General features: G+C 47.8%; 1 protein-coding gene across 1 annotated transcript; it reads left to right on the top strand.

The window, feature by feature from the left end:
* Positions 1-5,057: 5,057 nt before the first annotated feature.
* On the top strand, positions 5,058-6,544 carry C8H21orf140 (chromosome 8 C21orf140 homolog). Its single transcript, XM_007112259.2, has one exon. It carries the CDS (start codon positions 5,774-5,776, stop codon positions 6,542-6,544), a length of 771 nt encoding a protein of 256 aa, XP_007112321.1. The 5' UTR covers positions 5,058-5,773.
* Positions 6,545-13,083: the final 6,539 nt, after the last annotated feature.

Raw genomic sequence — 13,083 nt, 5'->3', positions numbered from 1 at the left:
CAAAGTTCATATGTTGAAATCCTAACCTCCAATGTGATGTATTTTGAGGTGAGGCCTTTGGGAGGTAATGAGATCATAAGGGTGGGGCCCCCATGATGGGGTTAGTGCCCTTAGGAGAAGTGACCTGAGAGCTTGCCTCCTCCAATTTCTGCCCTCTTCATGTGAGGAAACCCTGAGTAAATGACTGTCTGAGGGCCCAGGGAGTGGGCCCTCACCAGACACTGTATCTACTGGGTCTACAGGCACCTTGATCTTGGACTTCCCAGCCCCCAGAGCTGTGAGAGATAAATGTCTTGTTACTTTTAAGCCCCATCTGTGGTAACTTGTTACAGCAGCACAAGGGGACTAAGACTCCTTGTTCCATGGAGGTTCCTCGGGTCTCTGCAGGAGTGAAGAAAGGCCAGTCCCATTCCCTACATTCTATCCTTCTCATTCACATAAAACTCAAACCTTTCTACATTAAAAAGAAGTCTATAAATTTTATGTGAGGAAAAAAAATTGTTCTGTTCCCTTTAAAACTAACTCTGGGGTCCCTGCCAGCTCTACACCCATAGGTCCCCACCAGGCTCTGATCAGGCCTTGCTCTCAAAAGGGGGTTTCAACTTGGCTTCACCTTAGAATCACACAGAAGTCTGCAAAAAGCATGATGATGCCTGGGCCTCGCCCCAGACCAATTCCATCAGAACCTCTGAGCTCGGGGCCAAGGCATAAGCAAAGCTCCTCTGACAGTTCCTCAGTGCTGTTCCAAGCAGTATCAGGAAGCAGCTGAAGCCCCGAGGGCTGGTTCTTGTCTTCCAGGTGAAGGCGGGAGGAGAAGCTGGGGGGAGAAGCTGGGGGTGGGAGTCTTGCCTCCGTTAAACGAGGCAAGAAGAGAGCTGAGGAAGGTTGAAGAGAATTTGGTGATCACCCTGACGGTTCCAGCTCCTTCCCAGCGGCGGGGAGCTGGGGATGATGTGGCCCACGGGCCGTGGGAGGAGTGCCCAGTGGGGGTGCTGTCACGCTAGGCCGGGCCTGAGGAAGGCGGCCTCTCTGAGCACTGCTGCTCCGCTGCTGAGAACACAGGAAGTGCGTCCAGAGATGCATGTCCTCCCACAGGTCCAGGTGTTCAAAATTCACACACACGATACCGTCCACACACACTCACATGCAGACACACACATTCACACACACATCTTCACACAACACACACGCACAGCATCCCACACATATATACACACACTCACGAATGTGCACACACACATACACACTCACATGTGTAAATCTACCCCACATATACACCTCACATACACACATACTTCCACACATGTGTACACACTCTACACACACACACTCTTACATCCATACTCACATGCATCTTTTTTGTTCCACAGGAAAGAGAAAGATCACATTTTGGGGTGAATGAAACTCCTCCCTTGCCTGGTCCAATTCTCTCATCCTATGTGTGATGAAAAGCAGCTGTAAGGAGGGTCAAGGCGTGTGAGAAGCCCCCCCTTGGTTCTGGTCAACTCTCCTTAGCTCTAGAAAGTACATTAGAAGGATTTTTTTTTAAGAATTTTTTTTTGTGGAAAAAAGGTGACTGGGGGTTCTTCTCCTGGTTGGCAAAGAGAGGAGAGGGGGCACTTTTGTCCTCTCTTCCCAAGCGACTTGTCTCCCAAGCGGGGTGATAATCATTCCAGCTCCATGGGTCGCCATGAGGGTTAACCAAGATGCTTCATGTTGAGGGACCAGGGCTGTTCCTGGCACTAAGTGCTCTAGAACAATATCATCATCCCATCACCGACAGAGCAGGGGCTTCGTGACCTCACTTGACAGACATGTCTCATTGGGGGTGACACTCCAACAGCGGGTTGTGGGATGATGAAAAGTCTGATACACACGTGTACGCACACACACACACACACACACACACACACACACTCAGTGGTGGATCGTCTGCTGAGCTGAGCAGTGAATTTGGGTTTCTTCCCAGCAGTTTTTCCTTCCTGCCCTGCCCTTTGTAGGGGGTGCGGGGCTCTGTGCTCGTTGCCCTGGAGGAGATTCAGGACGCCAGGCCGAAAGCCTGAGGGCAGGTCCTCTTCCCCTGTAGCTGAGATTGTGCTACTTGTCCTGCAGAAGGTAGGGGAGGACAGGGCTGCCTAGAGGAGAGAATCGGGGCAGAGCTGCACCCAAGCCTGGGGCCAGACAGAGCCTCTTGGGTTGGGGGAACTGGAGGGGTCCTCAGCCTATTCACTCTTGGTCCCCCTGGAGTTGGCTGGGTCTCCTGGGGCAGTGGCCTTGGGCACACACCTCAGTGGGCCGGATCCTAGCCTTGAGGTTGTTGGCCCCAGCAGGACTGCAGTGCCTCGGTGCCGGGACCACAGGGCTGGATGCAGCCACATCCGCATGTGCCCACAGTGAGCAGCAGGGAGGGGTGGCCTCAGCATCCTGCCAACGCTCTGGCTTTGAGGGCGGGGTAAGGAGCCTCTACAACGCCCGAGTCCAGTGTGATTGATTTATATCAATAGGAGACTGTCTTACAGAGTGAAGAAAGTCAGAAAGAAAAACAGATATCGTATATTAACGCATATATGTGGAACCTAGGAAAATGGTACAGATGAACCAGTTTGCAGGGCAGAAATAGAGACACAGATGTAGAGCACAAACGTATGGACACCAAGGGGGGAAAGTGGCAGGTCGGGTGGTGGTGGTGTGATGAATTGGGAGATTGGGATTGACATATATACACTAATATGTATAAAATAGATAACTAATAAGAACCTGCTGTATAGTAAAAAAAAAATTAAATTAAATTCAAAAATAAAATAAGCATAGTGTTTCCTGCACAACCAAGTTTGTGGAATAAGACTCAAAGTAGCACATGTAAACACACAACTGTGTATATGTGTGGCAACTCTTTTAGTTTATGGGATTTGGTGGGGGGAGGTTACGGTTGGTGAAACCAGTTTCCAAATGTTCCCCCTTTTTGGTGACGAGCACAATTTGTGGCAGGTGTGCCAACAGAACCACACTAATACTTACACACTGAGCTAAGATTTCTGTTACTTTCCGTCTTTGAACCGAACGAACTTGATGTCCCAATTATACAAAATTAATTTCAATGAATTAAACGTGACAGCATTCTACCTTAGAATATCCGTTACCCAGGCAGTGGAGAAGAAAGAAGTACAGAAGTGCTTTCTAGAAAAGCAGATAGTAGTGACTCTTAGGGCCAAGGGAGAAGGTTGTGACTGGGAAGGGGTGTGGGGTGTGAGGCTTCTGGGGAAGCAAGGTTCTATCTTGAGTCCTGGGAGGTACTTAAAAGGTGTTGCCTTATAAGTCATCAAGGAGACATATACCTACTGCCTCCTGGGGGTCCTTCTGCCACCATGCAAATTCTCCAAAGTGGGACGTGACCCAGGTGAAGCTTGGTTCTTTCTCCCAAGCCCTTAGTGTCTCCCAACAGAACCTGAAGTCAAGAAGGGGAAAGCCACAAGGCATAGCATCAGGGGAAGGAGTGAGTTTCTCTGGCCGTCCATGGTGCAATGCTTTGCTTGAGTCCAGACCCCACTTTGCTGCCTGGCAGGCTACTTCTTGGTCCTGCCCGGATGCAGGCTTGGCCTCTCCCTGGGCCAGTGAGGGTGGATGCTTGTGGTCTTTGTTGGCTTCCTTTCTGTCAGGCTGGACAAGATGTCCCAAGCTCATCTTGCACATTTCCTTCCCCAGACCTACAATCAAAGGAACCCTGATTCCTTCAGTAGGAAATAATATTGAGAGACCATAATCTGGAGGGTAGGAGTATACATTGCTACTGAGTTTGTTTGTTTGTTTTGGTTTCTGACATGATAAGCAGTGAGGTTCATTAGTTTCAGTTTTCCTGCATATTTTAGAAATCATTGTGTTTTAGTTTTCCTTTTTTTACTCTTGTTTTTTTAAAAAAAATGTGAAATGTTTAAATTTTCTCGTCAAAATTATAAAACAAGATACATTCAGAAAAGATTTCTCACGTTTTTTCCTCCCTCCTGTTCTATCCCTTCCCCTATAGGTAAGCATTTTTAATTAGTGTTAGGTTTATTCTTCTGTCGTTTATATTTGAAAATGCAAGCAAGTATGTATATTCTTTATCATTTATACACACACATATAGTTACACAAAGGTAACATTATACATTTTCTTCTACACTTCTGAGCATGTTTCTCATATCCATACATAACTGAAGATTGGATGAGAGAGAAGCAAAGAATCATTGTCTTGGAATTGACTTCATTGTATTATATAATGTTTTCACATCGCTCCAGGCCACAGGGTCCTGTGGGACAGGAGGCAGAAAGGAGTGTCTGAACGGGGTGGGGGGGGGGGGCTCTAGGACCACCATTACCACTTCAACCAAGCAGCCACACTTCTACATATGTAGCATCCATATCAAATTTGGTCTGAAAATGGTTCCTGCCACCAGAAGAAAAATTCTGAGAGAAAATGGCCACAATTATCAACCCAAGCCCACTGATTCTAGCCTCTGAGAAAGTTGCTTGGAGAGCACAGGCTTCATGTTAACTTTACTATGCTAGGTCAGTCTTACTGTCTGGCATTGCCTAAACTTGAGTCCCAAGAAAACTTTGTGGGAAGAAAATCTTCATCCATTCAACAGTAGAGAAAAGGACCCAATAAATCAGTTTGTCCACATCTTCATTGGATGGAACCCATTATTCACATTTATGAAAGATCTTTAAGGAGACAAGAAAATACAAAGGAAATTAAAGAGGCTGCTAGAGTTTGAAGTAAACTGTCATTTTGCCTTGAGTATATAAAATTAAAGTCCTTTGTAGACGGGGTATTGAATTAGCTCAAGAATTGGCAGCCCCAGTGAAAGACAGGTATGCAGGCTGACTTTCTTTCGCTGTTTGCCGTACCCTTTCTGCCATCTGGAAAGACCACTCTTGATTGTGAAAGTGGACAGGCAGCGGGCACAGGGTCCATGTGCACACAGACATAAACCATATATGTGTCTAGGTCTCACCAGACACATCATGACTGTACCCCTGGGGCCTGGCACAATGCCTGGTGTATAGTAGGTGCTCAGAATGGATAAATGAACAAATATACTACACTCCATCCGCATGACCTATATGGAAATGAGTCAGGAACTCGGCTCATCACTGTTAAAAGGTTGCCTTAGGGGCTGAAATGTGTCTCCCCCAAATCACATGTTGAAGCCCTGACCCCCAGGACCTCAGAATGTGACTATATTTGGAGACGGGGTCTCTAAAGAGGTGATTAAGGTAAAATGAGGTCATATGGGTGGGCCTCAATCCCACAGGAGTGGTGTCCTTATAAGGAGTGATTAGGACAGAGACACGCGGGCACACAGAGGAAAGGCCAAATAAGGACATAGGGGGAAGGTGGCCATCTGCAAGCCAAGGAGAAAGGTCTCAGGTGAAACCAGACCTGCTGACACCTTGATCTTGGGCTTCTAGCCTCCAGAACTGTGAAAAAATAAATTTCTGCTCTTTTGTTACGGCAGCCTTAGCAAACTAATACAATTGCCAATCTCTCTCCAGACCTACTACAGATACAATGTCAAAGTAACATCTTGGATGGCTTGCCATTCCCATTCCCACGTCATATAAGCCAGAAAGGAATTGTTCTGAGTGTGTGTTTCATGATGCTTTGAAATCTAAAGTGTATCTATGGGACCAGCTCAGCTGTAAGAAAGCCCTTTATGAGGTCATCATCCTACTCTTGCCAGATCTCTGCAGATGGAGACACTCAAGCCTTGAAAAACACTTGAGGAGCGACCATGCCTCCCTTTGCAAAACCTCTTTTAAGAAACATTATTATCAGAAATCTATTCAATAGCATGAAGAGGAAGCAATGTCTCCAGTATTTGAAAACCCTGAGAACACTGCAATATGATGGGTTTACAACTGTATATTTTGGGGAAACTGATATCCCGGAGAGTCTTGTAACAGGGGAAGATGTTAGTGATGGCTATTTCATGCCAAGTCCAACTTGGTGTATCGTGCATGCCGGTGGTAGTCAAGGATGGATGCCTTGGAAATATCGGATTTTCCTAAAGGATGAGTTATGCATCAAACAAGAAGAGAGCCTCTTCTCGGAGTTCTGTGATGTGGCAAAGAAGACCTACGGGAAGTGCACCATTGTGGTCAAAGAGAGAAGGCGGCAGGATGAGATGGAGCCAAAGGAAGACAAAGAATCCGAGGCCCAGGCCCATGTCCCATCAGTCATTAACTTAACGAACATCACATGTTGTCCTGAGGTGGCCAAGTCCTATGGCCATAAACTACTCTCTCTGCCTTCCCCTTACAGTTATCTGAACCCTCTAGACTCAGCCTGGTCTTCTCTGAAATGGTTTATCATCAATAACAGAAAGGAGTTTTGTTTGCAGACCATTGATGGTGTCTATTCTTACCAGTATATACTCTTCAGTGATTTAATTAGCAAAGGGATTGAAAGGATAAACCCAAGCAAATGGAGAACACTAACTAACAAAGTACAAAGATGGGAAAACTACTATCTTGGTAAATTTTCTGAAGTGCGATTCCTCTAACAAGCAGCAGGGCTGTGCTGTGGGCATGATCTTTACCAATTCTGTTGGGTTTGATTCTGCACCACCGCAGCCAAAGATACTCCAACAATGACCTCACAGGGATGCTGTGAGGACTGCTTCCTAAGGGCACTGGCAAAGTGCTTATGGTTTGCTGAAGGTTTCATTAAATCTCGTTGGTAAATTAGTGATCTTGACTTTCATCTGGTTAAGGCCACTCTGAGGGCTATGATGTCAGTGAGAGGATGAGAGTTAACTGAGCCCAAAGGAGCTTGGAAGTGAGCAGAGATGAACAGAGCTAAAGGTTGTGTGAGGAAAAAAAGAGAACCAAGAGTGGGCTCACAAAAAATTGAAATTAACTAGTCCACCAAAATAATCCACAGGGAGCCGGCTTGCCATCAACAGATGTGGTCCAGATGATGGCTGAACAGGCTCTTTCCCTTCCATTGCTTGAAAGCAAGGAGGCAGAGGGTAAGCAAGAGACATCCAAGGAAGTGAAACCCCATCCAGATCCTCCAGGCAAGTTGGTGGTCCCCATAAGGAACCTGGAAAGCTATGACAGTGACTGGTTCAAGTTGGACTTGGTGTGTGAACAGATGATGTAAACAGGAGGGTCTACAGAACCCACTTATCCAATCTGTCTCCCATTCCAACTCCAAGAATCCCAACGGGAGGTCATTAGCCTGTCATGCGGTTGCATCTCGGGGCCCTGGTTCCTGAGCCACCTGTGGCTGGTACAACAGCATCCTAAAGTCTGGGGCTGCTGCTAATGGTGGCTGTAGGATTTGTGGTGGTATTTTTCACTTTTATTAAAAAAAAAAAGCCCTGCCTCCTATTAAACATATCACAAAATTCACTCTTGTTTATGTACGTTCAGGCAGTAATTTTATAATAGAAGTAATTATTCTGGGGTATGTCAAAAACAACGTCTGAAGATTGCTACCAACTCCCAACAGACTTGCCTATATATCAGATGGTGAGGCCAGGTTCCCGCTAGCCAAGCACAGAAAAACAAGGTCCTTTGCTTGCCTTCCGCCCTGATTCCTTCCTGAAACTCCCTGGATTCTTTAGAAACACTTTGTCAGAAAACAGATGTTCAGTGTTTTTCAGCAACTAAGCGGTGGACTTCTGCATCATCGTTATTATGCATTTTATCTGCAGATGAATCACACTTACCACCTCCAACCACTGGGAACCAGACACTCTCAGATGCAGCTCCCACTTTACAGCCGACCGTGCAGTATGAGTTTCTTGTGGCTGCTGTGACAACTACCACACACTTGGTGTGGTGCATTAAACCAACAAAACCTTATCCTCTCCCAGTCCTGGAGGCCTGAAGTCTGAAATCAGTTCCGCTGAGCCAAAATCAAGGTGTGAGCAGGTCCACGCTCCCTCCACAGGCTCTAAGGGAGAATCCATTCCTGGCCTCCTGTGGCTTCTGGGTGGCTGCCCGCCTTCCTTGGCTTATGGCCACATCACTCCAATTTCTGCTTCTGTGGCCACATTACTTTCTCCTCTTCTGTGTCAAATCTCCCTCTGCATCCCTCTTATAAGGACACGTGTGACTGCATTTAGGTCCCATCCAGACAATCCAGAATCATCTCACCATCTCAAAATCCTTAATTTAATCACACATGCAAAGATTCTCTTTCCATCTAGGGATTCAGACCTGGATACATTTAAGGACCATTATTCAGCTGAGCACAGGTTCTAAAGAAGGTTTTCTTCTGCCAGCTGAAATACTGCATTTCCCCCTGGCGGTTACCCCGATGAAATGGCTCTCACTGTGTGGTACTTTTATTTTTAAACCTTTTATTTATTTTATTAAAATTTTTTTTTTATTTTTTGGCCATGCTTCGTGGCATGCGGGACCTTAGTTCCCCAACCAGGGATCGAACCTGCACCCCCTGCCATGAAAGCGGGGAGTCTTAACCACTGGACCGCCAGGGAAGTCCACTGCGTGGTACTTTTGTGTGGTTTTTTTCACTACCTGTTTCATGTATGTTTTAGAATTTATGTTCCTTGAGAGCAAGTGATAGGACTCAGACCTCCTTGGTGACTTCAGTGCCGGTAGCCTGGGCTGGGGATGTGTGTTTTGCGCCTACGTCGCATTTATCTCACACCTGTCCAGAGTTCTGTAGTGACAAGCACTAACAGCTATACACGCTTAACTCACTTAATTCTCACAACAGTCTGTGATGTAGGAACTACCATTGTCTCCATTTCTCAGAAGGGTAAACTGAGGCACAGAGAGATACGTAACTTGCTCCAGTGCGGAAGAGCTGAGGTTCAGATCCAGAGTTCCCAGGTAGAGCTGTTATTCACACAGCCTCCCTACTAACAAGCAGCTCAGTTCGCCCTCAAGACAACCCCTCAGGTAGGTTCTATCACTTTCCCACTTTACAGATGAGGAGGCTGAGACACTCAGGCCAGTCAGATCCTAAGCCCGTGTGCCCAGCCGCCATGCTTGGCTTCGTTATTGAAACAGTGTAAGGCTCGCCTCTGACATCAGACAATCAGCTGAAGTGGCTGCCTCCAACTGGACACAACAAAATATACTTCAGCACAATACTGAGCTAGAGGCAGGTACTTTATAAAGACACGCTATTTTGCAGTGAGAAAAAAAATGGGAGGTTTTTGGGTTACCAGATGAACAAGAAAGACCAACAGGAGCTATTTTTCTTGGAAAACCGAGACGATCTAATAAAACGAGTTTAGGACTGTATTCCTTCGAGGTCTTGTTCAATCATTAGAAAGCAAGTAGGGGAAAAGAGAACATCGGTATAACCAGAGATCAAAGGGCCACGGGTAATGTGCAATTGAGTTGCATAATATTGTACTCGTAATTAAGAAATGCTGCTTTATGCCAAGCATGGAAACTTGCAGGAGAAAATAATGGAAAGTGTACGGGGTTTTGGGAATCGGATGGATCTCGTTAGAATCGGAAGTTTCCAGCTTGTTAACTACGAGACTTTGGACAAGTTACTTCCCTGAGGCTCAATGAACTCATTCGTAAACTAGAGTTGAGGGCTTTAAACGCTTAGCACACACCAAGCCACTACATCATGACCAGCTCTGACTCAGCGCTCAATAAACTGGAGCTCCTGTTATTGCAGTGCAGGCTGGGCTTCCAGCAAGCACATCCACAGTTAGATCTACTGTAGCTGACCTCATTTCCTTTTCCCTCTTTGTGGCAAATTCTTGCTGCTTTTTATCACTGGGTTGTAATCAGAGTAGACACATCTTAAGATGTGTCTTTTGATCAAAGGAAATTTTTTTCTCTGGCATTTCTTTTAAGACCATCTGCGACAGGTTAGGGAATTAAGGATAAGAGGTCTCTTCTGGTGGTGTGGACAGCGAGGATGGGGAGTGCAGCCTGGAACCTTTCGAGGAGCAGTACTTGTATGAAATAAACAGTGGGTGAAAAGGCCCAGCAGCCCACGGGTGTGGACACATCCTCTGAAGACCCTTCGTGATGTCGGTGGCGCTGACTCCTTCGGAGAGGTTGGCTGAGGGAACATCTCACCCACTTTGGTCCTCATCAGGACCAACAACCACATGCCCACTCCCTGCCTGTGGGCCAGGCTCTCCCTGAGGAGGTGGGCCATTGGAAAAATGTGCTGCCCTGGAAAGAGCCCAGAGGGAAATAGGCAGATGGAGCTGAACACCCACTGGCTCTGGCCTTGACCACTCAAGGAAGGTCCAGGCTCAACTGAGTTGATTGAGCTGCACCTGGCCAATCAGGGGACCGAGTTGCCCCCCCCATCCCCGCAGGTGGTACACACTCCTTCCATTTGTGATCGTTTTACATGTACAGAACATTTTTATATACTTGACCTCATTCAGTTTAGACAACCACCCTGTACATAGGCAGGGCAGTGATCGTTAAGCTCATTTTACAGATGAAGACAAAGTCGGGTGGTAACTGACTCGCCTGGAGGGATGCCCACCTGTAGTGACAGGAGGTTCAGGACTAGAATCCACATCTTCCTATCTGGAAGTCCTCACACCCCTCTCTAGCTGGCTCTATGGGTCAGTTAGGATTAGGTCAGGCTATGAGTAGTGGAGACCTAATCACAGAGATTTAAACAAAATAGAAGGTACCCTCCCATCCCCAACCAAAACAAGAAATGCTAAGGTGGCAGTTCAGGGCTAATATGATGGATCCACGATCATAAAGAACTCAGGGTCTTATCTTTTTCCTCTACTGTCCTAGACTTGGTTCCATCCTCAAAGTCACCTCATAGCCCAAAGTGGCTGCTGAAAAAGCCATTGCATTAGCTTTCCAGGTAGCAGAGAAGGAGAAAAGGAGGAAGAAGGGCTCATCCCTTTTCTTTTAAGGGGCTTTCCAGGAAGTCTCACACTTAAATCTTCCACTTAAATCTCATTGGTCAGACTTTAGTTGCAAGCGAAGCTGGGAGAAGTAGTCTTTATTCTGGGTGGTGATGTGGCCAGCTGAAAATCCCTGCTCCCCTTCCTTTGGGTGTTACCACCCATCCACTCACCAAACATTCGAGCACCTTCTATGTGCCTGTAACGTGTGGCCCAGACGGGGGCCCAAAGAAAGTAAGCTTGGGCCCTGGAGGCAGTCAGGTTGGTGGTGTGGAGTACCTCTCGGTCAGTGAGATTCTGGAGGTGTGGGGAGTGAGGGCTCAGAGTCCAGGGCCTGGTTGGGGAGTCAGGGACAGAGTGGCAGGAAGAGGTGAAAGTGGAGCCGAGGCCAGAGGAAGAGCAGGGACTTCATCACAGTGGGTAGAGGGGGAAGGGGACGGCCAGCCCAGGAAGAAGGTCAAGTGTGCCCAGCCTACCCACTCCCCAGGGCACGGGGTATGTGAGTGCGCGCGCGCGCGCGTGCGTGCAAATGTGCGTGTGGCGAGCAGGCAGCAGTGTGAGTGGAATGAAAGGAGGAATGCAAGTGTGGAAGGGACAGGATGGAAAAAGAAAACAACGTGTTGCATGAGAAGGAGTTTGGGCTATTCTAGAAGGAGAGGAAAGATACTGAAGGGTGTTGAGCAGGACGATGGGTTAGGGTTTTCAGGTTAGGGTGGGGAAGCATAACTTTTCCCACCAAGGAGTCCAGCTCCTGGTTAGAAACCCATGTGTGGTTTTCCAGGCCCGACCGCAGGCAGTTACAAAGGTGTCACCCAGCAGGGCTCATGGGGGCAAAAGCCACCCTCCCCACAGCAGACTTGGTGACAGCCAGGGCCCTGTAGTCTCTGAAGGGAGCTGCAGTCCACGACTCAGGCCCCTGACCTGCAGGGAGAGGGGACAGGGGACTGCAGAGCCCAGGTCCTCGGGCTCTGCCCACTGCACCCAGCCACCCCCCTACGCTCAGAGCACAAGTTCTTGCCTCAAGCTAAAGGGGAAACCGAGGCCTTTACCCAGCACAGCTTCCCTGGGTATCCCCTTGCCCTGCATTTACCGGGGTCTTCAGTGCCAGGCCCCCAGATGCCACCCACCTCCAGCCCCGCCAGGTTCCCTTCCCTTTTCCTCTCGCCTCTCCTTCAGCCTGTGATCGTGCTCAAGCTTAGTCCTGGAAAAACCTTTCCCTCAACCCTGCCTTCCCCTAAGGCTGCCGGTGTCTCTGTCCTCACCTTTGAGGTGCACAGCAGGCGGCAAAGTTGGGAGAACTTCTTTTACAATTTTTAAATAATCAACTCGCAGTCAAGTCCCTCCAAATTTAATTCAATGGGGCTAATTGTGAACTTTGAAAAGTAAAATCAGTACATTACAGAGTGTCCAAAACATCTGGAAACTCAAGGGAAATATTGAGCCAATTATTTGAAAACTAACCAGTTATTTGTAATTAACATATTGCTCAGACAAAAATTTGTTTCCTGACTTTGCAGACCACACACACACACACTTGAAATTAGGATGCAAACGGCACTGTTTCTATTTCCTCATACCCTCCCCACTTCCCACAGCCTCGCCTCTGTCCTCATCGTGTCGTCTTGAAGACTTGATGACCCACGACTTGGACGAACAAGAACGCCTGCCCACCTGCCCTGTCCTTGCACGGGAGTGAAAAGTACAGGCCCAGAGCTGAACTACGAGGTCCACATCCTGTCTCTGCCTCTTGCCAGCTGGGGAACCTTAGACAGAGAGGTGAACCTCTCTGTGCCTCGGCTTCCTTTTTGTGAGACAGGGATGACGAAGAATGTTGGGGGTAACAGATGTGAAGCAGGAGGAAGAGTTCAGGGCTAAACAAGGGATTCGCAGCTAGTTCTCTCTCCTGCCCGTCACCCTACTACTCCAGATGTCCCTTCCCTGCCCGGCTTCTGGCTCATCTCCCTCCGCCCATTGTTTAAAGTTCCAAAGGAAATTCAAGGACCACCTCATCGGCATCCCCTTGGGGTTTTCAAATTTGTTCACAGATTCCTGGTCTCTCCCGCATAGCTTTTGATGCGGGGGGTCTGGAGCCCAGCCCAGGAATCTGCACTTTAAACAGCCTCTCGTGTACGCTCACATTTAAGAACCCAGCCTCGGGCTTCCCTGGTGGCGCAGTGGTTGAGAGTCCGCCTGCCGATGCAGGGGACGCG

Source organism: Physeter macrocephalus, chromosome 8, assembly GCF_002837175.3.
Source record: "Physeter macrocephalus isolate SW-GA chromosome 8, ASM283717v5, whole genome shotgun sequence".
Classification (NCBI taxonomy): domain Eukaryota; kingdom Metazoa; phylum Chordata; class Mammalia; order Artiodactyla; family Physeteridae; genus Physeter; species Physeter macrocephalus.
Note: the sequence above shows the minus strand (reverse complement) of the source record. Positions and strands in the feature narration are given on the sequence as shown.

Excerpts from the sequence above, each read along its gene's own strand:
- C8H21orf140 (XM_007112259.2), top strand. The coding sequence starts at position 5,774 with ATGCCTCCCTTTGCAAAACCTCTTTTAAGAAACATTATTATCAGAAAT.